Source organism: Mustela putorius, unplaced genomic scaffold (genome assembly GCF_011764305.1).
Source record: "Mustela putorius furo isolate JIRA1106 unplaced genomic scaffold, ASM1176430v1.1 tig00000275_pilon_pilon_pilon, whole genome shotgun sequence".
Classification (NCBI taxonomy): domain Eukaryota; kingdom Metazoa; phylum Chordata; class Mammalia; order Carnivora; family Mustelidae; genus Mustela; species Mustela putorius.
Genome location: NW_025421341.1, coordinates 8,503,434 through 8,528,426, shown reverse-complemented (window position 1 = coordinate 8,528,426; position 24,993 = coordinate 8,503,434). Strand labels below are relative to the sequence as shown.

Here is a 24,993-nt window from a genome sequence, read left to right as displayed (position 1 = left end):
GTTGTTTGCAACCCCAGTTCCTCCTTTCCTAGGACTTCAGTACAGAGGTGTTCTTTTTCTCTAAGAGAAATTCCTCTAACCATGAGGCCATTCTTCCTTATTTGTTCAGGCTGGCAAAGCTTCTAGCCAAACTGACATCTAAGTGAAAATGATGGGGATAAATTTAACATTTACTATGTGGCAATTAATTCTCACAGTGACCCACGTGCGGCACAGGGCGGTTAAGAAGTTGCTGAGGCATTCAGGTTGGAGAGCCCGCACTGTAGAAAGGTGAGTGAACTGAAAATATCCTCCTTCCATTACCACTGCTTTCCAGTAAAATATTATTTTTCCGCTGGCAATTGTTTAAATACTTTCTCACAGGCTATGGTTGATTTCAGTACCAGGTGCCCACTTAATTGCAGCGCATCTTTAAACAACGCAAAGGAAAACTCCAGTTGTTTTCACCTGCACACATACCGCTCTGCCCACAAATTCTGCCATCCAGTTTTGCCTGATTCTAAACTGCTGTCTCTTGAAGTCCCCCTCTTGCAGTTTTGGCGAAAGACTTAAAAAAGGAACTTTGAGTTCTAGATAGCATCTCTCCCTCCATCCTCCCACAGCGAACAACTAAATTCAATTAGAGTAACTCTCCGGACCATTTAGAGTTAGGTATAGGCCTTTAGGTAACTTCAAGACCGGGGGGGGGGGGGGGAGTCCCACAGCGTAGGAGAATGTGGGGGAGGACCCCTTTCCCCTCCTAATCAGAAGATATAAAAGGGCTCCTAGGGAGGGGAAAAAAAAAAAGGCAAAACAAAAAACACAAAAGCTATAAAGCGGGGCTCTTGGCTGTGCGAAGGACCACACACCAGGCGCTCCCGCCCAAGGGGTCTGGGTCCTTCTCCGCGGCGGTGGCGTGTCCTGGGGCTCAGCAACCCTTCCCCAGACACTTAATCTCCACCTTCTCCAGCCTGCCTTCCCGAGGCTCCCCGGCGCAGTCCCGGGAGGGGGTTAGTGGGCCTCATCGTGTGGGGCCCCGAAGAGGCCCCGAGGCGGGGCGCTGAAGTCACCACCCGGGCCCGACGACCGCAGGAGCCAGCGTTGCTCAGGGAGCAGGCTGGTCGGGAGGTGACGGGAGAAAGAGGCAGGAGGAAAGAAAGGGGGGTTGGGAGGTAGCGTCCCGTTCGTGGGCGCGGACAGCTCGGCCAAACCCCCAACTCCCCCAGTCCCGCCGCTTCCGAGAGCTCTACAGGGCGAGGAGGGAAGTCCACGAGGTGCCGGAGCGGAGGGGAGAAAATTCAAAACGAGTCTACTCAACCTCGTCTTGGCTCCGAGGCCCTGCCATGGAGACCAGCACAATGCGCAGGCGCATCCTTCTGAGAGCGCGCCGCGCAGTCCTGGGAGACTCGACCACTATCGGCCACCGTCGTTCGTTTCCTTTTTGAGTCTTTCTTTTTTTTTTTTTTTGTAGCCCGGGCTCTCACCTGGATCTAAAGCCTGGAGCTAGAGGCGAGAACCCTCCGAAAGGCTCGGTAAAGTGAGGTTATGATTGGGATTATGCGTAAGAAACTAAAGACGTAAAGTCTTTCATAAATTAAAGTTGAAGGCAGAGGAAATATAATACATATCTGGCTGGAACTGGAAAAATTAAACGCCAATAAGATATCCGGAGGGCAGCATAGCAAAAGACTACAATTCCCAGTGGTCACGGCGCCTGAGAAGCGCAGCTTTCTGGGAGTGGTAGTTCTAGGAACTGTGTTTGAAGTATCGGTTCTGAGGACAACCTCTTAAAATGAAGAAGAGATAGAAGCAGTTTGAATCGGGCCTTTCCGTATCTCCATAATCGATCACAGGCCTAAATATATTTAAAGAAATACATTTTTAAAAACTTAGGGACACGCCGCCTTTAAATCTATGCTTCTCTCATCGATGAGTCCTAAATCTAGGAATAGGTAGTTGATGTGTGTGGGCTGGCTCTCTGGGTCGGGGCAGCCTCGTGGTTGTCTGGTTGCTGTGGAGGCCGGAGGGAGGAAAGCGGAAGCCGGGAAGGCTGCATCTTCTCGCGTCCCTGTGCGAGCTGATTCTGAGCTGCCTCCTTTTGTAACCGACCAGAGCGCCTGTAAGCTTCTGGAGACAAGTCTGTGTGTTCTCCTCGCCATGGCTCAGCTCCAGACACGCTTCTTCACTGACAACAAGAAGTAAGTAAGCGTCCTTTTCTTTCCTCTCCTCTCGCCTCCCTAGGATCCTTACCTAGAACTCCTTCCGTGTGACTTTGTGGAGCCTCAGTTGTCTTTGCTCTCAATTTCTCCCCGCTTTTTTCCCCCTCCCTTTTTTCCTGTACTCCTGTCTTGAGTGAGTTTCCCACTCGATCGGAAGCTCTACCTTGCCAGGATTTCTCCGGGATCGACCTCTGAGATCACAGATCCTTTTTTTTTTTTTTTTTTTTTTTTTGCCTGGCTTCTCAGGCTGTGGGTAATTTGAATTGCGAGTGTAGAGGGATCTGAAGAGCTTCAGGTTTGCTTCCTGAATGATGCACATACGTAATTTTTTAAAATGCACAATGGACCTAATTGTTACAGGCTGCCTGCTAGTGGTGTTTCACCGTTTCTGAAAACACAGGTTTGTTTTCTTAAGTAGGTGATCCACGATTCTTTTCTAAATCAGGCTAGAAAGTGGAACTCTGATTAGGGCGTTGGTAGAACCGGTTTTTGATAAAGACTGTAAAGTTAATTAAGTTGGTTATTTATTTATATATATAATTAAGTCAATAAATAATTATTAATAAATAATAAATTAATAAATAATATATTTATTTATATATATATATAATTAATTAAGTTGGTTTGTGTATTTATATATATGCTTACACATGGGTGCGTGCGTGTGTGTGTGTGTTTGTGCGTGTGAGCATTTTTGCTAATGGTCCCTAGGTCAGTAGCATTCATTTGAAACCTAATTGTATTCAGTCTTGCAGTGTATATTATACTATTACTTTTTCTTAGTGTCTCTTCAGCTACAGTGTAAGTTTTTTGGTGGTAGGGGACTGCGAATTATAGTCTTGGATTGACTGAGTCAACAAATGTTTGTCAAGTTCTTCCCATGCTGATGATATGTAATGAATATTTTTTGTATTAACGAGCTAATGTCAGTGGTAAACTAGAAAACTTCCACCTCAATTGTGATTATGTCTTTGGTTCTTTTTAGCTTTATGAGTTGACTGGGTAAGTCATATTCACTCCTCTTGTATTTTGGCTTACAGGATACATAAATTGTATTATCAATGCACATGAGTATTTATACTAGGTCTAGATACTTTTTAAGGAAGGTCTACAATAGCATGAACACTATTTTTTTTCTAATTGAAATTCTTATTGAGATAATCATTGATTCACATGAAGTTTAAGAAATAATAGACCACTATGTTTTAACCCCTGAGGTAAATGGATAAACATTATATATACGTTTGTGTGTGTGTGTTTTTAAATGCTTCAAAAAGGTAAACAGAACCTAAAAATTAAGTTCTTGCTTCTTGCTTCTTATACATAGTATGTTCTGGTGAGTAAAATGGGGGGGTAATTTTTTTTACATATATGTGTATGACTTACGTAAACGTGTGTATGAATTATGCTACTTTCTCCCCCTCGTTTTTCTGACCAAATAGTAAGCGAAGGGAAAAACTAAAAACTTCTTGGGAGTGTTTTCTCTTTTTTAAGATTTATTTATTTATTTTGGAGAGAGAGTGCTTTTGTGCAAGTCGGGGGAGAGGGAAAAGGGGAGAGGGAGAGAATTCCAAGCAGATTCCCCACTGAGCGTTGAGCCCAATGCAGGGTTTGATCTCACCACACATGAGATCATGACCTGAGCCAAAACCAGGAATCAAACGCCCAACCAAATGAGCCATTCAGGCACCCCCAGAAAAACCCAACACTTTAATTCTAGGTTTTGTTACCTTTTGGAGAACCTAAATCATTATTTACATTTTTTTAAGGTATAATACATATAAATATAACTGTAGCCTTACTATTCAAAGTGTAGTTTGAAGATTAGCAGCATCAGCATCACTTAGGAGCTCATTAGAAAAAGTAGAATCTCAGATTCCACCTCAGATTGAGAATCTACATTTTAACAAGATCTGAAGCTCTCTACTTCATTGTGGTGAGAAGATTTATTGTATTATATCTTGATGAGCTCCTGGATTCTACCTTATCATCTTTTGAAACTTTTCTATTCCCATGACTAGGGCTTTAAATCATGCTTTAGACTTTTTTTTCTTAGAACAACTTTCTTGAGATGTAATTCACATACAACAGAATTCACACTTTTTTTTTTTTTAAGGTTTTACTTATTTATTTGACAGAGAGAGAGAGAGATTAACAAGTAGGCAGAGATTCAGGAAGAGAGAAGGGGGGAAGCAGATTCCCCACCAAGCAGGGAGCCTGATGCGGGACTTGATCCCAGGACCCTGAGATCATGACCTGAGCCAAAGACAGAGGCTCAACCCACTGAGCCACCCAGGCACCCCCAGAATTCACACTTTAAAGTGTCCAATATTGGGGCACCTGAGTGGCTCAGTCACTTAAGCATCTGCCTTTGACTCAGGTCATGATCCCAGACTCCTGAGATCCAGCCCCACATTGGGCCTCTTGCTCAGTCGAGAGCCTGCTTCTCCCTGTCCCTCTGCTGCTCCCCCTGCTTGTGCTCTCTCTCTCTCCCTCTCTTTCTCTGTTAAGTAAGTGAATAAAATCCTTCAATAAATAAAAATAAAGTGTCTAATATTTGCAAAATTATACAACCATCACCACAATTTTAGAACATTATTCACCACCTTTTAGCTATTACCCCCTAATCCTTCCAACCTGAGCCCTTGACAACCACTAATCTACTTTCTGTCTTTGGATTTGTCTGTTCTGAATTTCGTATAAATGTGATTATATAGGGGTGCCTGGGTGGCTCAGTAGATTAAGCAACTGCCTTTGGCTCAGGTCATGATCCTGGGGTCTGGGATCTAGCCCTATGTCAGGCTCCCTGCTCACTGGGGATTCTGCTTCTCTCCCTGTGTGCGTGGTCTCTCCCTCTAGCTCTTACTCTGTCTCAAATAAATAAAATCTTTAAAAAAAAATTATATGTAGTCTTTTGTGACTGGCTTCTTTCACTTTCTTAGGATGATGTTTACAACATTCATCCGTTTTGTAATATGTATCAGTACTCATTCTTTTAAGATTTTATTTATTTATTTATTTGACAAATATACACACAGCGAGAAAGGGAACAGAAGCAGGGGGAGTGGGAGAGGGAGAAGCAGGCTTCCCGCCGAGCAGGGAGCCCAACGCGGGGCTCAATCCCAGGACCCTGGGATCATGACCTGAGTCAGAGGCAGACGCTTAACAACTTAGCCACCCAGGCGCCCCATCATTCTTTTTTGTGGCCAAACAATATTCCATTATATGGATATGGGATACCAAATTTTGTTTACAGTTTTTAAGTTGATGGACATTTGGATTATTTCCACTTTTTGGCTATTATGAGTAGTGGTGATGTGAACTTTTGTGTACAAGGTTTTGTTGTTGTTTTTGTTTTAAAGATTTATTTGTTTGGGGGAGGGGAGAGTGAAAGTGAGCAGGGGAGAGGGGCAGAAGAAGGAGAGTTTTTAGCAGACTCTGAGCTAAGCCTGGAGCCTAACATGGGGCTTGATCTCATGACCTGAGATAATGACCTGAGCTGTAACCAAGAGTCTGTTGCTTAACCAGCTGAGCCACCTAGGTGCCCCTGTGTACAAGATTTTGTGTGGTCATGTATTTTCATCTCTCTCGGGTATAGATGTAGAAGTGGAGTTGCTGGATTAAATAGTAGTTTCATGTTTAACTTTTTGAGGAACTGCCAGGTTTTCCCAAAGCAACTATACCATTTTACATTCCCATCACTAATGAATAAAGGTTTGAATTTCACCACTTCCTCACCAACACTTCGTTCTTTTTTATTACAGTTATTATAGTGACTGCACACTGATATTGTATGTTTAGATTTACATTTCCTTGATGAATAATGATGTGGAGCATCGTTTTCATGTGCCTGTTGGCCATTTGTCTATCTTCTTTGGAGAAATGTCTATTTTAATTCTTTGCCTGTTTTTTAAATTGTGTTGTCTTTTTATTATTGAGTTGTAAGTGTACTTTATATATTCTAGATAAAAGTTCTTTATCAGAAACGTGATTTGCACATATTTTCTCCCATTCTCTCTTAGAATAGTTTTGTAATTTGACCCTTGTTGTGTGTTCCTCTAATCCAGTCTCAACAGTGCTGCCAGGAAGAGCTAATGAAACAAAATTCCAATGATATTTTTCTTTAATTAGGACTACTACAGTGATACCTCATTGCCTAGAGAAAGAAGTAAAAATTACTTCACATGCTGGATTAACCATTCTGTGCACATCTCCTTAACCTTACGTTTGGTCACTGTCTAGAGCAAAATCACACTTTGTGGAGTAGGCTGAGTTGGCAGTTTAGTAACTGTTAGCTATTGGTTACTGCTCTTCCTGCTGTTAGGCACCCCTTCTGTCTACCTCTGTTACTGACAAAGTCACTTTACAGATGTAACTTAAGAGTGATCTTCTTGTGCATTCTTTTATACCCTGTTTTTTTATCCTTTGGTTGAAATGACCTACAGCTTCTTTGTTCTCCCATTCTGTATATCACTTATGACATAGTTCTTGTGTACTTTTTTGTATTTTGATAACCAGACTCTGACCCTTTCTGAGAACAGAGATCATGTCCTAATTTATTTTTGTTAACTCCATTTAGCAAAATGTCTGGCATGTATTAGATACCATTAAATACTTGTTGAATGAATAGATGCACACTTGTTAAAATATCTGTAGTTTGACGTTGATGTATCATTTCCTTTTTACAGATACGCGGTAGATGATGTTCCCTTCTCAATTCCTGCAGCCTCTGAAATTGCTGACCTTAGTAACATCATCAATAAATTGCTGGAGGCCAAAAATGGTGGGTATCAAGGCTTTGAGAAGTTAGGAGAGGGTGCAGTGCCACAAACTACACTATAAAATATATCACATTTTTATTTTATTTCCTCCCTTTGTGGCCTTATTTTATGATACTGTATGCATTTTGTAATGGTAAAAGTTATAAATTGTAACATGGGTTTTCCTGCTGCATGATGCTTTTTCAAGTGCTTTGAAATAGAAGTTTTTGGAAAAAATTATTTTAGTTTAATTTGTTTTTAAGGCAATATGGTGATTGAGATTTGGGAATAATATTTTAGTGTAATAGTTATGACATTGTGATTGTGCTAGGAAGGGCTCGGATGGGTAGACATAGAATAAGCATCTAGGTGCTTGGGTCTTAACTTAAGAGCTATACTTATACAAAGCAAAATGACAATATCACTATTTGAGTATTTTGTGTAATAACAGATGCCAATATTAGTACTGGTATTTTTTCAAGTATTTAGAATTCATTGAAAAATTAATGGATAAAGATTTATAAAGGGTATCAAGTAAAACATTCAAAAGATGTAAATATTAGGGGCGCCTGGGTGGCTCAGTGGCTTAAAGCCTCTGCCTTCGGCTCAGGTCATGATCCCAGGCTCCTGGGATCGAGCTCCGCATTGGGCTCTCTGCTCACCGGGGAGCCTGCTTCCCTTCCTCTCTCTCTGCCTGCCTCTCTGCCTATTTATGATCTCTGTCTGTCAAATAAATAAAATATTTTAAGAAAAAAAAAGATATAAATATCAAATATATGCTGTTGTGTGAAAATAAATTATTAGCCCATAAAATTAATATGAACAAAGTATGCAAAAATATTGATGAAACAAGATTGGTCATGGGTTAATAATTGTTAAAATTGGATGAGAGGTATGTGAAGGTTTATTACTCTCTTCTTTTGCTTATGTTTGACATTTTCTATAATCAGACTTTTTAAAAAATTGATGAAATCATACATAAAATAGAAGATTTAAACAGAAAAATTGAGAATAACATAAAGCATGATCTTTAAAAATAAAACTTGTCTGAGCCCCTGGGTAGCTCAGTTGTTTGAATGTCTGCCTTCAGCCCCAGTCATGATCCAGCCCTGGGATGGAGCCCCACCTCCACCTCCCTGCTCAGCAGGGAGCCTGCTCCTCCCTCTCCACTCCCCCTCCTTGTGCATGCTCTCTCGCTCTCTTGCTCTCTCAATATCTCTGCCAAATAAATAAATAAAATCTTTAAAAATATAAAATAAACTTTAAAAATATAAAAATATTCTTGCTTCCAGATGGTGATGTCATTGACAAGTTTTGTTTTTATTTTATTTTTTTAAAGATTTTATTTACTTATTTGAGGGAGGGAGAGAACAAGTGGGTTGAGAGGCAGAGGAGGAAGCATGCTCCCCGCTGAGGGGGGAACCTGATGCAGGTCTCGATCCTGGGACTCTAGGATCATGACCTGAGCTGAAGACAGACACTTAACCTACTTACTGAGCCACCCAGGCGCCCCAAAGCAAGCATATTTTTAAACAGATGTTTCTTTTTTTTTTTTTTTTTTTTATTTTCAGCATAACAGTATTCATTATTTTTTCACCACACCCAGTGCTCCATGCAATCCGTGCCCTCTACACCCAGCAAGGAGCCCAACAGCTCCACCACCTGGTACCCCAACCCCCCCCCCCCCCCCACTCCCCGTCACTGAAGTAAACAGATGTTTCTGATACTTCAGTGTTCTTTTGATTCTACCCTAGCTGGAGGAATGGAGAGGTGAGAGTTATAAACTAATGCCTGATTTTTTTCCCCTTCTCCATCTTCAAATAGTCCCATAATTTTTTTTGTTTAGTGTGAGATGATGTTTTGTTTTCCTTTTCTTTTTTTAGTAATCTCTACATCCAATGTGGGACTTGAATCATGACCCCTAGAACAAAAGTCTCATGGTCTTCCAACGCAAGCAGCCAGATATTCCTGACATGTTTTTGAACAACTTTTTTTTTTTTTGGTGGGGCATGTGGCAAGGTCTGCAATGTTTTCATTACTAGCAAGCTGTTGTTTTTCATTCAGAGCTATTCATGTAACATTTCCCATTGGTCTTTGTCTTTACTTCCATCTGTTGATGTATAGAGATTTTGATACATAGTTACTTCTAAGTTGCCTGACTATCATATATTCTTATTGAAAAAAAATATCTCAACTATAATAATAATTCTCCTAATAGGGGCGCTTGGGTGGCTCACTTGGCTAAGCCTCTAATTCTTGATTGCAGCTAGGGTCATGATCTCAGGGTCATGAGATTGAGCCTTGTGTTGGGCTCCTTGCTGGGTGTGGAACCTGCTTGGGATTCTCTCTCCTTCTACCTCTCCCCACCAACTCACACTTTCTCTCTTTAAAAAAAAAGAAAAAAGAAAAAAAGAATTATTCTTGCAATAGATGCTTTGCATTACCAGTATATGGATATATGGATGTTTGTTATTGCCCAAACAGTTGCATATTTTTCTAAATTTGTAGAATGAACATTGGTTTCTTTTTTAATAAATTAAGTGATAAAGTCATTGCTCTTGAGTTGAAGATGCAAATGATTCAGATTTCAGATTTTTAAAAAGCAACAATCCAAATAATCAATAAGAGTTTTTTCAGAAATATCCTAGCTAATAAATGCAATAAAAATGAAGAATTTTTAGCATTTTGTAACTCCAAGTGAAATAATGGGTAGTGATTATCAATAACTGATAAAACTATTAATTAGTTAAAAGACTGACAGAATATTATGATGGATGAGATAAGAGGGACATTATCAGAGCTCAGATACAGATTTTTTCACATCAAAGAAACAGATCAAGATAATACACTTCCAGATGTGATGCGATAGGAGACACATAATACTATGTGTAAATATTCTTACCCCCTAAAAACACACCTGAAATCTAATCAAGTGTTTAGGTCTGCCTAGTGTACAGGACATGTAGGTGGTAGAGGAAACATGCTAATGGATACCATGGAGATGTAATCAAATCCAGAATGAAGACAGATGGCCTAGTTTCTTTTACAAATAAATGCCAAGGGATAAAAAGGAGGAGGGAAAAATGTTAAAGATTAAATAAGACCTATTAATCAAATATAATGTGTGGACTTTGGATGCTGATTCTAAAGAACTCACTGTAAAAAGACATTCATGAAACCAGGAAGCATGAACATTGGCTATTTAATATTAAGAGGAATAATGATTAAATTTTTTAACATTGCCACTATCTTTTTAAGTCCTTATATTTTAGAAATACGAACTAAAGCATTTACAGATAAAATTATAGCATTGCAAGGGTTTGATTTTAAAATAAATCAGAGGAGTGGAATGAGGTATATAGATGAAGCCCATGAGTTGGTAATTGTCATCATATGTGATAGAGATGAGGTTTCATAATGTTATTCCTACTTTTGTATATATTTGGAATTATCCATAGAATAAAAAGGTTTTTTAAATAGAGATAATTATACCAACACCACCGATAAAAAATTATACCGACAGAAGAAAGTACTCTGTTCTTAAAAATCACATCGCATACTGGAATACATGGCCCAGTTATGCCATAGAGAAATTCTGGAGACACTCCCAGGCCACACTGGGATAAAAGGTACCTGTTTATTTGGGGGTTTCTAATATACCTCTGCTGATGTTACTTCAGGTTCTAAGAGTGATCATTTTGTTATGCATTTTCTTTAGAGTTCCACAAACATGTGGAGTTCGATTTCCTTATCAAGGGTCAGTTTCTGCGAATGCCTTTGCTCAAACACATGGAACTGGAAAACATCTCCTCAGTAAGTTCAAATGTTTACCTGCTGTATTTTATGTCCAGTGTTTTCAGATAATGTGGAAAGCTTTTAGAATCACCTGTGTCTTTAGCAACCCCAAATTTTTTTGATTATTGTTTTTTTCTAGAAATTTGAACTTTAGTTTTTCTGTATTCAGTTTTGAAATCCCCTCATCTGAAGGTGTATTAGGAAATGCAGGTGAACCAATATGGGAAGGAACTTTCGTATTTATGGAAGAATTGTCAAGAAAGGGAATAGCAAATATATGTTTACTGCTAATAAAGTTGTACAAAATGATTGTGTACATATAAAAACTACGGGTTAGGTTATTGGAATTTAGAGTGGTTCCCCCTTCCTCTAATTTTTAAAGTTCCCTTACTATTGCTTTTATAATTTATAATTGCTTTTATACTTTTAGGCAGGTTTTAGAACTGTGATAAAATTACAATTTATCATTTTAACCATCTTTAAGTGTATAATTCAGTGGCATTATATACATTCATAGTAATATGCATGCATCACTACTGTCCATATCCAGAACTTTCCCGTCATCCTCATTAAACAGGATGCTTTTATGATTTTGATTTTATTTTTGAAAGTTTCTTATAGTCTCCCCTCCACCTACCCTGCACCTTTGGCATAAATTTTCCAAGGTCATTAATGTTTTTAATAGTACTTTTAGGTCAGATGAAGTTTTTCACCTTCACATGGCTCCAAATTTTTGGAGTTATTTGGGGACTGACATGAAGGAGACCTGTTAATAGTGTACAATTTTAAAACTGTACTGCCCGATTGATTTCTGTTTATTTCTCTGTGTCTAGGAAGAGGTTGTGGAACTGGAATATGTGGAGAAGTACACTGCTCCCCAGCCAGAGCAATGCATGTTCCATGATGACTGGATCAGTTCCATCCAAGGGGCAGAGGAATGGTACTGCCGTATGAATGTTCTTCTGTCCATGCCACCTCCTGCAGTCTTTTTAAGTGTACTGTGTGAATATTCTTCTCCGATTGACTGTGTTCTTTGTAAAAGTAATTTTGTGATATATGTCTTGATGACCATGGTGAAGATCTCTCCTTCACTTTATTTAAGAAGAAACATATCTATTAATAGGTTTTCTGTTCTGTCTCAAGATGTTGTATTGACATTTGTCAGTATATTGGGTAAGACAAGTGTCTTAGGGTATTTGTTTTATTTCAGTGTGTTGCTTATTAGACCAAAGATATAATTTGTTTCACAGAGGAGAAAAGAACTTTTATAGCCACAAATCTCCTAGGCTGTTACCATGAAGATGCAGATCATGTTATTTTGGGACTAACAAAGGCAGACTAGATTCGAGCAGGTATACATGGCAAACCCTCACTGGCCATACTTGTAGAAAAGCATCTTAGTGAGTGAATCATAGTACAAGCTTCCTTCCTTCAAAGAATATCTTCCTGGAGTTGTTTCCCAAGTAATTTTTTTTACTGGTTTTACTTTTACTTTAGGTGATTTTGCTGTTTTTCTATTAAAAAGTTTTCACTGGTTAAGTACAAAGGACTGTTAGGCTTTATAAGTAAGTTCCCTGGGAGTTATAGTGTTGACAACAGTAATGAAAATGAAATCTAGGATTTTTCAGTTACATTTTTATTTTTAGGAGGTCATGAAAAGTCAAACATAACCTCTTCTAATCTATTTGGGTGTGTTTTGAAATCTTAGTCTTCATGCTAAAAAAAAAAAATTAAGTATAATCCTGAAGGTTTACTTTGTCATTACTTTAGAAATATACTTGATTGCAGGTTTTGAAAAAGCTGCTTTTTGTATTTTATGTTTTTTTTTTTCTCTTCATAGGATCTTAACTGGTTCTTATGATAAGACTTCTCGGATCTGGTCCTTGGAAGGAAAGTCAATAATGACAATTGTGGGACATACAGACGTTGTAAAAGATGTGGCCTGGGTGAAAAAAGGTTAGGACTCTTTGCCTAAACTGAAAGGAATCCTGCATAGGAAATTGGAAATAAGCCATTTTCAGTGCTGGGGCAGAATGGAGATGGTGTTGGAAGTGCCTCAATGCCTCAGTTTTTGTGAGGCCTTTCAAAAATAAAATGTTCAAGAAGAAAAAGATTATGTAAGAAAATCTGTAAGTGGTAGAGTTAAATCCCTACGTACAACAGATAAAATATACTTTCAAGTTAATACTGTGTTAAACTCCTATTTTATAGTATTTTTGAAGGATCATCCTTTTATACCATGTTACTTCTTTTTCTAAGATGGCTAATGTCTTTCTCAAGAACAAAAAAATTTGATTCTTCAGTTTCAGAACACAATGTATTTTAAAATTTTGTACTAATTTGTTCTTATTCTTCTCTTCTCCTCTCTTCAGATAGTTTGTCTTGCCTACTACTGAGTGCCTCTATGGATCAGACGATTCTCTTATGGGAGTGGAATGTGGAGAGAAACAAGGTGAAAGCCCTGCACTGCTGCAGAGGTCATGCCGGAAGTGTGGACTCTATAGCTGTTGATAGCACGGGAAGTAAAGTAAGTAGCTAGTGTGTTGTACTAGTTGTACTAGTTGTACTACTACTAGTACTAGTACTGTTGAATTAAAGTTTGAGCTTCTTACTCAAAAATTTTTTTCTTCATGTATTCATTGTGATAGTCCTACTTTCATAATAGTTGATAATTAGCAAATATGATTTTGAACCCAAAGTAAATAATCTTAAAAGAAGAGATATATTTACTTCCTCAGTCTGGGTTTCTCTAGTTTAGACTTTATGTAAACGGCAGAAATTTTATGAAATCAGGTAAACAAGGGGTGTGACATTCTTTAATCACAGTGATTGACACTTTCAGTCTTCAGTGCTTCTCAGTACTGTCATCAATTGAAAATGTCTAGTTGATCATCTAAGCCTTAGTGTACATTAAGGTTAGTGTTAATAGAGGTGGTTTTACTAGTATTGCTGATTTACTTTATCCTGACAAAATGGTCCAAGTTAGTTAAAAGGAAACAAGCCTGAGTACAACACTGTATGACTTCGGAAGGGTTACAGATTCTCTTGCCATTTGAAAGTTCCCTAAAGCACATTGAAAATTTTGGATTAGGGAATGTTTCTTCGGTGTTTCTTTGCTAGTTAGCATAACAGAAGACATTTCATGCATTCAGAGGTGAAGATTTATGATTATTCATATTGAGCCATAAATGAGGTTTACATATTGTCAAGTCAAAACCTAAATGAATTAGTCATATCCTATCTCTTGGCCATAAGGGATAGAAACTCATCTTGAACATTTTTCAGCTTAAAAGATTGTGAAGTCCATGAAGAAGTGAACAATCACATCACCAGCATTTGGGTCTTAGGAACCAAAGAGTTGAGCTTGAATGTGGCCACTATTCCCCGCCCCAACCCCATCTCTCTAAGCTGACTTTATTCTCTTTCACCTCTAACTGGCTTTTTCCATGTGGCAGTAAAACCTGGCTTTCAGTATTCCTAGGTTTTACATCCTATACCATCTGTCCCTGAAAAAAGACTAACTTCAACTCTCTGGAACACAAGTTCTCCAAAAAAGGTCCCAAAGGAAGAAGGGACATGTGTGCACAGTGTAGACCAGCTGCCCACCTCAGTCTTAGCACCATAGCCCAGGTGCAGGGCCATGTAACAACGGTAGCTCCTTCCGTTGCCAAGAGATTTAGGATACAACTTTCAGGAGACTAGGAAGCCTCCTATCATCAGTGTAGATGATACCGTAATAGTAAAGGATTTAAGAACAAAGTAAAGGTTTTAAGTTAGAAAAAGAAGGCAAAAAATATGGTAAATTATGTTACATACTCTTTTTCTCTTTATATATATCTTTTTAGTTTTGCAGTGGCTCCTGGGATAAGATGCTAAAGATCTGGTCTACAGGTAAATACTTGTTGTACTTTGACTTGTTAATGGAGTTTCAGGAATTTCAGTGAAAGACTATTTAACACAGATTTTTCCATAAAAATGGACCCGAGCTTTTGAGGATACAGATAAAGGAGCATGTAGAGAAAAATTAATATACTTCTTTAAACACATTTAAAAATGTGTTTCTGTCTACCACCCTCTGATTTACTGAACCAAGTCACTGAATTGCTGCAAGTAACCAACAACACAATTGATACAGTAGGACATAACTGCCTTAGTTCTCAGAGTTCTCATATTCTGGAACCTGGCAATTGAAATACCTTCTGAGTCATTTTGATACACTCCAATATTAGAGAAATTTCTTTTAAGAAATGTAAGCTTTTAAGAAAGTTAAGCTGATTTACTTAAAAAAAATTTTTTTTTTTTCTGGTTATACTTAAAAAAAAAAAAATTTGAATGCAGTTTTACCAAACTTAATTTTTTAACTTTGGAAACGTAGAAGGAACAATTAGAGGAGAAAGAGTTGGAGGAGGGAGGAGTCTTAGAGGAAGGTGCCTTGACAATAGTGAGGAGGAAAAAAGGGGAAGACCCACAGATATTTAAATGAAAAAGAACTAATAGTCTAGAATTATTTAAACAGGTAAACAGAGCAAAATCGCTGTTACTTCTGAGGGAATCTCTGTATTACGGTTCAATACCCTAAATACAGTTCACAAAGTAGAGTTGGGGGAATCAAGAAAAGCTTGAGCGGTATAAGGTGGCGGGAAATATAGATATCATTTCAGAAGATTTCCCAGTAATGCTTAAAGAAAACAGTTTCTTTTCTTTTCTTTTTTTTTTTTTTAAGGTTTATTTTAGAAAGAGAGAGACAGTGTGCAGTAATGAGGGCCAGGGCAAAGGGGGAGAGAGAGAGAATCTCAAGCAGACTTCCTGGCAGGTGCGGATCCTGAAGCTCTGAGATCGTGACCTGATCCAAAATCAGGAGTTGAACACTTAACGGACTGAGCCGCCCAGGCGCCCCTTAAAGCAAACAGTTTTGAGGCAGAAAGTTATTAGGATAATTTTTCCTTTCATGAAATATTTTACTGTCTGAAATACTTTTAATTCATTGTTAGGAAAGTGAAATAGTCATGAAAAATAAACATGACTGGATTGTATCTCATTTTAATGTGTTTGTTTAACCTTGCCATTCCTTCATAAAACAAATGCAATTTGAGCAAACTATCCTACAACTAATAGTAAGCAGTATTTCATAGATATGGTAAAGTGAATAATCATAAAGATGATCTTAAAGACATAGCAAAATATCAAACTGGTTAGACTTTAGGATTTTAGTGTACTCTGTTTTTTGCTTTCTCCTTTTGGAAGATTGATAACCTAACCCGGGTATTGTTTTTACATATAAACTTCTATTAACCAGAATAAAGAGGAATATCCATTCCCTAACCAGTTGAGATAACACGGAGAAAACATATACCCAGAAAAATAAGAAATCTTTTAAGACTATTGATAATCAGGGAGTGCCTGGCTGGGTAAGGTGGTAGAGCATCCAACTCTTGATCTTAGGATCATGAGTTCAAGCCCCATGTTGGGTGTAGGGGTTACAGTCAATCAATCAATCAAATGTTGCAATTAATATTTACCATAAATTTTTCACATATCAAATCTAATTCTCTGTGATACAGTTCCTACAGATGAAGAAGATGAAATGGAGGAATCCACAAATCGACCAAGAAAGAAACAGAAAACAGAGCAGTTGGGACTAACGAGGGTAAGTATTTTTGCACTAAGAGCTAAGAGTGATTTTTATATTTTTAAGGGGTTTAAAAAACAAAGAACATACAACAGAGACTAGAGAGGCTAAAATACTCTCTCGATCTTTATGAGAAACTGCTGATCTCTGATATAAGCCCCTTACATTACAGATGAGATGATAATATTTAAGGAGGTTAAATATAACAGAGTTATAGAAGTAGATTCGGTCTCCCTTTTCAGAAATCTTTCCCCTCTCCTTCATTTGTTCCTTATATTTAAGATAGACATTGCACCTAGTTTGGGGATTTTAATTTGAGAAAAACATTAGAGATTTTGGAGTACTAATAAATGAACCATGAGCATTATTTAAAGAGTGGACAATAGGTATTGAGGAAAGGGTGAGAATAACCTCTTGAGATTCATTTACTTGGAGGAGTGAGGGAAAAAATGGCAGCACCTTGACTCAAACATAGATCTCTCTGACCCCAGAGCTTTTCAGCTGACTTCTACATATGACATGTCCATATGAGAGAATTAAGTTAGGGTTAATATTAAACTTTTCAAAGTAAAAAGCAGAACAGTTGAGAAAGCATCAGGATATAGAGGAAGGACCACAAATTTGGGAGTAATATTTGGGTTCAAACTTAAATCCGCCATGTATAAGCTGTATGACCTTGAGCAAGTTCTCTTTCTCCACTTCAGTGTCTTCACCTATAAAATAAAAACACGTACCTGGGGGCGTCTGGGTGGCGCAGTGGGTTAAAGCCCCTGCCTTCCCCTCAGGCCATGATCCCAGGGTTCTGGGATCAAGGCCCGCATCGGGCTCTCTGCTCAACAGGGAGCCTCCTTCCTCCTCTCTCTCTGCCTGCCTCTCTGCCTACTTGTGATCTCTCTCTGTCAAATAAATAAATAAAATCTTAAAAAAACAAAACACGTACCTGTTTTGGAGGATTGTCGTAAAGAAGAAATAAGGCAGGATATGAAAGCTAAAGCATCGGGCATATGGGCTTCACAAGTAAATAACTCCTATTGTTGTTTCAATTATTCTAAACTGAAAATGATTTTCCTTTTGGGTATCTTATTTCTAGACTCCCATAGTGACCCTCTCTGGCCATAAGGAAGCAATTTCTTCAGTTCTGTGGTCAGATGCTGAAGAAATCTGCAGTGCATCTTGGGACCACACAATTAGGGTGTGGGATGTAGAGTCTGGCAGTCTTAAGTCAACTTTGGTAAGACATAAATTCAGTGATTCTCTGTTAAACTTTGAGCTTCTAAAGATGGTTATTTCTAGCCCACCATGGTTAAATGTTCTTTCCTCTTTGTTTTTCAGACAGGAAATAAAGTGTTTAATTGTATATCCTATTCTCCACTTTGTAAACGTTTAGCATCTGGAAGCACAGATAGGCATATCAGACTGTGGGATCCTCGAACTAAAGGTAAGTTCTGTAAATCACTGGTGGAGAAATATGTGTAAATAACATGTTTCTCCTCACACTAGAGATGTGCATGAAAAGATAAATTTCTACAAACATTGTTTTGGGTTCTGCCTACTTCTCTTCTAAAATTCAATAATTATTATCTTTTTTATTTTGTTCAGATGGTTCTTTGGTGTCGCTGTCCCTAACCTCACATACAGGCTGGGTCACATCATTAAAGTGGTCTCCTACCCATGAGCAGCAGCTGATTTCAGGTTCTTTAGATAACATTGTCAAACTGTGGGATACAAGAAGGTAAATCCTATTTATAATCTACAAAGAAAATAACATTGATTACCTATTATATACAGAGAAAATGAAATGAATGCTGAAAAGATTATCCAGAAGCAGAAGGGTAAAAGAAAGGTTTTTGGTTATATAACCTGAGTTGATAAATATTGGTATCAGAAAGAAAAGCCAGGGTCAAAGGGATTTTTATTTACTTGAGAGACAGAGACAGAGGGATCAGAAGCAGGGGAGTGGGAGAGGGAGAAGCAGACTTAGCCGAGCGGGGAGCCCAACATGGGACTCAATCCCAGGACCCTGGGACCCGAGCCGAAGGCAGATGCTTAACAACTGAGCCACCCAGGTGCCCCTCAAAGGGATTTTCTTCATGTTGATAGGTTATTTTTTGCATTCTGAAAAAGATTATCTTATTTTTAAAGATTTTATTTATTTATTTGGCAGAGAGGCAGGCATAGAGAGAGGGAGGAAGCAGGCTTCCCACTGAGCAGAGAGCTCGATGTGGGGCTTGAGCCCAGGACCCTGAGATATGACCTGAGCCCAAAGGAGAGGCTTAACCCACTGAGCCACCCAGGTATCCCTGAAAAAGATTATCTTGAACCTTAATATAAATATGATATAGAAGGCCAGTGGTCTCTGAATAAATGAAACTATAATCAAATAATAAATCATATGGTAATAGAAAATTAGGTAAAAAATACATAATTTAAAAGATAAGTAGACTTTAGTTTCTTTTTTGATACTGTTACATACAGAGAGAGAGAGAGTACCCTCAATGAAATGCATACACAGTTTACTTACATATTTTTAGAAGTAGAATGGAGAGACAGTAATCAAATACATGTTTGTTGTTTGCCTAAATCAGTATTCTGACATCCTTACACTACCTTGTGCTGCATGATTTGTTAACATCTATAAGGCTGTTTACATTGAATTTTAGTTGGATACTTTATGTTGCAGTTAGCATATGGTTTCTGTTAATAGTAGTAAGTGCTTTGAAGAAAATTTAGGAATGGGCTCTTCTTGAAAGTTATTTTCCGGTGAACTGAACAATGGGAAGGCAATAGTCAGCCACAAATCATGGTTAGAGGGAATACCAGATAAGGTATGGAAAATCTTGGGGTGCCTGGGTGGCATTGTTAAGTGTTTGCCTTCGGCTCAGATCATGATCCCAGGGTTGTGGAATCGAGCCTCTCATCGGGCTCCCTGTTCAGCAGGAAGCCTGCTCTCCTTCTCCCACTCCCCCTGCTTACGTGCCCTCTCTCACTGTGTCTCTCTCTGTCAAATAAATAAATAAAAACCTTCCCAAAAAAGTGTGGAACATTTTGGCATGTTGGGAAAATAGCCAGAGGGCCAGTGTTGATGGGATGGCGTAAGCAAGAAGAGTGGCAGGAGATGAAGCAGGTAGTGGTTGTACTGAGCAGGGCCCTATGGCCATGGTAAGGAATTTGAGGTCCATTCTAAGTATAATGTGGAAGGCTTTGTGGGTGCTCTAAAGAGGTTGGAAGAATGGAAGCAGAGGGGTTCTAGGTTGGATTCTAGGTATATTTTAAAGACAGCTCTTTGGCAGGATTGGCTCATGGACAGACTATGGAAATAGGAATCAAGGGATAATGTCCATTATTTTCTGCCTGAGCAATTGGGTCATTACTAATGCAACTTACTGTGATGGAAAAGAGTAAAGAAACAAGTTTATGAGGGAAAAATACAGAGTTTTGGTTGTTTTATTAAATTTATAGTACCCATAAGACATACGGATGATGGGCATTGGATATGCATATCAAAATCAGGGCAGAAGTTTGGGCTAAAGATATAAACTTGAGAGTTATCAGCATATATATGGATGGACAAAGGATATATAAAGCCATGATTTGAGGATAAAAGAAAATTAATCAAGGAAGTGTGAAAATGTCTGATTATGAATAAGTATTTATAAATAATAGCATTTTTCCTGAATATTTGTTGTAATAAATCTCTGTATTCTGCTAATGATAGGGGAAAATCAGGAGAGATGGTCAAGTAAATACTCAGGATCTTAGGATTAACTGGTTATTGGGGCAAGGATGATATAGTCTGTAAAGTTTTCAGAAAAAATTGCAATTAGTCATAAATGTTTTTTAATGTTGTAAAATGCATATAACATGGTAGTACTTTGATCTTTTAGTTGTAAGGCTCCTCTCTATGATCTGGCTGCTCATGAAGACAAAGTTCTGAGTGTAGACTGGACAGACACAGGGGTAAGAACTTACTAGTTATTTGGTAAAGAGGAAAAATAGAGAATCTGGTGTGTGTATTTAAGCAGTTACTAATTTCAATGTGGCTGATAATTATAATTCTGTATTCTAAGTTTCCCTTAATATTATTTGTAAAAATCTCACATCTCAAAGAAGAAACAAATCTGTTCTTAATAATTAGTAAATAAAATTTGAAAGTTTTGAAGCAGTTTTTTTCTCAAGTATTTTAATGAAATGTTTTAAGTCCATAAATTTGCTCCATTAAACCAATTAGTTCTAAGTATTTCTCACTTCAAAAAAATCTTGCAGAGTAAGTCTAGACTATAAAATGTGCTTAAAGAATTACAGTTCACTCATTTTTATATATAAATATATTAGCTGTTATTGTTGAAGAATTCTTTCCAAATACAGGTCCTAGGGCTGCTTGAATAAGTTATGATATCCATTTACCTGCAAACAATTAAGATACTCTCCTATAAAACTTTATTTTCTTAAATAGATAAAACTATATCACCCCTAAAACTTTTAAATTTTATTACCTTTCTTAACAAATACCTCATAGGAAGTACAATAGCATATCATGCCTCAACCGAATTTAAATGATCACTTTTAAAGTTTTTATATAGTGTATTATAATATGGTAGTGAAAATTGATGTAAGTGGTCCATTTAAGTATTACTCTAAATTATTCCTTCTGTAATCAGAATCATCAGTATTTATGTTTAACTATCATATGAAATAATTATGTTTACTTACATATTTTTTTCTCTTCCTTTACACAGTTACTTCTGAGTGGAGGAGCAGACAATAAACTGTATTCCTACAGATATTCACCTACTACTTCTCATGTGGGGGCATGAACGTGAATGATAAATTTGACTACAGAGATTGTTTCTGTAAATGAAATTGATCAAGAAGCCCCATATTACATCAGTGATGGTTCAGAAAGCAGCCTCTTTAAGTTTATACAATGTTTTCACCCTTTTTATTTTGTATTTATTATACAATAGTTTGTGTTGTTAAAATATAAAACGTGACCTGCCCTCTCTGCCATTAACTCTTGAAGCTAAACAGAGTTCCTTTCACAGGCATTGCTTTGAAGTAACATTTGCTTTTGAAATGCTGTAAAAACTTATATTAAAAATAGAGTAATTTTCCAGTGAAATAGAGATTTTATTTCTGTTGGGAAACTTAAGTTTTCCAATGTTAGCTGTTTAAAAAAAGGATCTTAAGGAAACTAATAAATTCTAATAGAGAAAAAATTAGAAATACAATTTGTTTTAGGTAAGATAAGTGATGTCTAACTATAATAAGACTTTGTGGGTATTCAGAACATTAAAACATGTAGATGCTGCCAATTAAGAGTTTGTTGACATATTTTAAGTGAAGTATTAAAGATATGTTAGATATCTATTAAAGACTTATTAGAATCCTTTGTATTAAAGATATGTTAGAATCCTTTAGAAATTGCATACAGATTTCATGGTAACCAGGAATCTTTCTCCCAGCCTTTCCTTGTATAGAATAGAATTTTTAGACAAAACCTTCCAGTCAGTATTAGATAATAAACATTCTATAAATTTTATATCATTAGCATTTATCTTAATGAATATGTTATATACCAAATATTTAAAGTAAGTATCTTCTTAAAGTGTGACTTCCATCTTTAATGGATTGGTATTCCTCAAGCAGAGCACTTCAGCCTCTAATATATGGAGAATAAGGTTGGTCTCATTACAGACTGTAATGCAGTGTATCTCATAAAATGTTCCTATCACAGAGGTCCAGGAAGTAATACATATACTTGGCTACAATTGAGAGCCAAATTAACAGTGGATTAAGCCAGTTAGGAGTTTAGTTCTCCTCTAAGATGAAATCCAGAGGCAGACCAAGGCTGGGAGAATGGTTTCCTTCCACACTTTTAGGGACCCAGGCTCCGTCTATCCTTAGGATATGATCCTCATCTTCACATAAGAGCTAGAGCCATAGTTATTATATCATTTCTTAAAAGAAATGCCAAAAAACCAGGGGTGCCTGGGTAGCTCAGTAGATTAAGTGTCAGGTCATGATCAAGGGGTCCTGGGATAAAGCCCTGCATCAGGCTCTCTGCTTAGCAGAGAGTCTGTTTTTCCCTCTCCCTTGGTGCTTTCTCTCCCTCTTTTGCTCTCTCTCCAGTAAATCTTAAAAACAAACAAACAAACAAAAAAGTGAATATCAAGTTAGCAAGAAAATATACCAGTGTGTTTTTCTCACTTAGTGCCGATTGGTATAAATTTCATCATATCTGTAGTGTCTGGAAGTGTAAGTTTTATAGGACAAAGAAGAATTTATATTCTTGTTTTGAATGTTCTCTGAATGACCCTTTGTCAGAGTTACCTAAATGTTTTTCTTGACTCACCCAGTCTGGGCTTTTCAGTTGTATGCATATACTAGGTAGCTGAAGCAAAGGTCAAGAGGCTTACTTATTAGATGTAGTAGACAAAGAAGGAAGTGGTATTGGTCAAGTATCGGTCCCTCACTTACTTCTCAATCCTGATTGCAAGGAGGATAAATTCATGGTTCATGCATTCTCCCTTGGGATGATGGGTGGAGCATTAGTGATCAAGTGTCTGGGATCAATCTCTGCCAAGTTTCTCTTGTATAACTCAGATAACTCAGATCTTTCTCCTCAAACAGGAAAAATATGAGAGGCCAACTGAAGCCTAGAAGACTCCGTGCTCTTACAACATATTGCTGTCCTACCTCCATACTCCACCTTTTCCTCAAAAGTAGGAATCCCCCACCCCTTTCTGTGGTTCACTTTCCTCTTTTTTAGTTACACCAGAGACGAGGGCTTTACATAGACTTATCTGTTCCTGAGATTCTTGTGGAGAAATGAGTGTGGCTACTTTCCTAGCACTGGGCAGAGTTAGGAACATGGCAGTGCAGTACTCAGGACCCGCTGACTGGTACAAGTTTATTCATGCCATCTTTGCCATAAATTTTGACATTCCTAAACATGTTGATACTTGCTCTTACCTCATCAAGCAAAGTTTTAAGAAACTCTTTGTCACCTGACTGTGACAATTACCTAGAGAGTATTAGGGTAGAAACTTGAGTTACGTAAGATTTTTAATTCTACGTAGAGTGCAGACAAAACATAATAGGTTTTCTATGAATAGATGACCAGTATTTGCTTTGTCCTTTGAATTTCGATTGGCCATTTTGAAACTGTTGTCATTGATGCATAATAATATATCAAAGTGCTTCCTGTCATTATCGGAAAAAGAACAAATGAAAGTTTACATTTATATACACATAATTGCATAATTGAACAAACAACCCTGCAAACCAAATACTATCTGGGAATTTCTGATTATAACATTAAAATCTTTTCACAAGGGCGCCTGGGTGGCTCAGTCATTAAGCATCTGCCTTTGGCTCAGGTCATGATTCCAGGGTCCTGGGATCGAGTCCCACATCCAGCTCCCTGCTTGGTGGGAAGCCTGCTTCTCCCTCTTCCACTCGCCATGTTTGTGTTCCCTCTCTCACTGTCTGTCAAATAAATAAAATCTTTAGGGGAAAAAAAGACTTTTCACAAAAGTTCTGCTGTGTTCTAATCTTGAAAAATCATTTGCTTATATAAAACAAATATAAGGAGAAATAATCTTTATACTTCCCTTAAAAAAAGGAAAAAAATAACATTTGAGACTCTGCATATGCAAGCAATATTCAATTATTTATTTTACTTAAAAAGCCACTAATTGGAATCAGGTTTCAAAAGGTAAAATCAAATTTTGCTAATGAGAAACTGCTAATAAAAGGAACTTTAATTTACTTTAATACTGAGAATTTTAGACTACCATAGACTTCTAGTATCAAACATACTAAGAAGAGGTATAGGATGGGGGTTTGAGCTATTAAAAAAACCTGTTAATTAGCATTTTGTTACATAAGCTAAATTCATCTTTTTTCCTTTTTAAGATTCATTTAAAGAGTTTTTAAAAATTTATTTGACAGAGATCACAAGTAGGCAGAGAGGAGGAAGCAGGCTCCCTGCTGAGCAGACACACACCCCCACACCCCTGCCATGCAGGACTCCATCCCAGGACTCTGGGATCATGGCTTTAACCCACTGAGCTACCCAGGTGCCCCTTTAAGATTCATTTAAATGCTGATATAGTTAACATAATGTGTGATATTAGTTTCTCTTGAATAATACAGTGATTGGGCGATTCCTTAGGTCACCCAGGGCTCATCACAGCAAGTGTGCTCCTTAATCCCTATCACCTATTTCTCATACCCCTCATCCACTTTACCTCTGGTAACTGTCAGTTTGTTCTGTAAAGTTACAAGGCTGTTTCTTGGTTTGTCTTTTCTCTTTGTTGTGTTCTTAAATTCACATGAGTGAAATCACATAGTACTTGTCTTTCTCTGACTTACTTCACTTAACATTATTCTCTGTTTCTGTCCATGTCATTGCAAATGGTGAGATTTCATTTTTTGCAGCTGAGTAATCCATTGTGTGTATATATGCCACATCGTCTTTTTTGGTTTATCTATTGATGCACACTTGGGCTGTTTCCGTAGTTTGGCTGTTGTAAATAATGCTGCAACAAAGAGGGGTGCATGTATCCCTTTGAATTAGGGTTTTTGTATTTTAGGAGTAAATGCCACT

General features: G+C 37.7%; 2 protein-coding genes across 10 annotated transcripts in view; one reads left to right on the top strand and one right to left on the bottom strand.

Annotated features, from left to right (window-relative positions):
- The window catches only part of CARF (calcium responsive transcription factor), an 87,702-nt gene extending 86,294 nt beyond the window's left edge, over positions 1-1,408 (bottom strand). For 7 of the 8 annotated variants that reach the window (XR_006606351.1, XR_001181465.2, XR_006606350.1 and 4 more), the window contains exon 1: positions 1,298-1,408. The gene's annotated coding sequence lies outside the window, so the exon portion shown is untranslated. The remainder of the gene's footprint in view (positions 1-1,297) is intronic. The other variant, XM_004764186.3, reaches the window with a different exon arrangement.
- Positions 1,405-21,694, top strand: WDR12 (WD repeat domain 12). Of its 2 annotated transcripts, XM_004764193.3 has the most exons (14): positions 1,405-1,511; positions 2,092-2,177; positions 6,887-6,981; positions 10,677-10,771; positions 11,587-11,693; positions 12,594-12,709; positions 13,126-13,280; positions 14,599-14,644; positions 16,315-16,400; positions 17,473-17,613; positions 17,715-17,820; positions 17,982-18,114; positions 20,267-20,339; positions 21,119-21,694. In XM_004764193.3, the coding sequence occupies exons 2-14, from the start codon at positions 2,137-2,139 to the stop codon at positions 21,194-21,196; spliced, it is 1,272 nt and encodes a 423-aa protein (XP_004764250.1). In that variant the 5' UTR covers positions 1,405-1,511; positions 2,092-2,136; the 3' UTR covers positions 21,197-21,694. The 2 variants fall into 2 exon arrangements, with proteins under 2 accessions (XP_004764250.1, XP_004764249.1); XM_004764192.3 differs by lacking the exon at positions 1,405-1,511 and having other exon boundaries at positions 1,562-2,177.
- Positions 21,695-24,993: the final 3,299 nt, after the last annotated feature.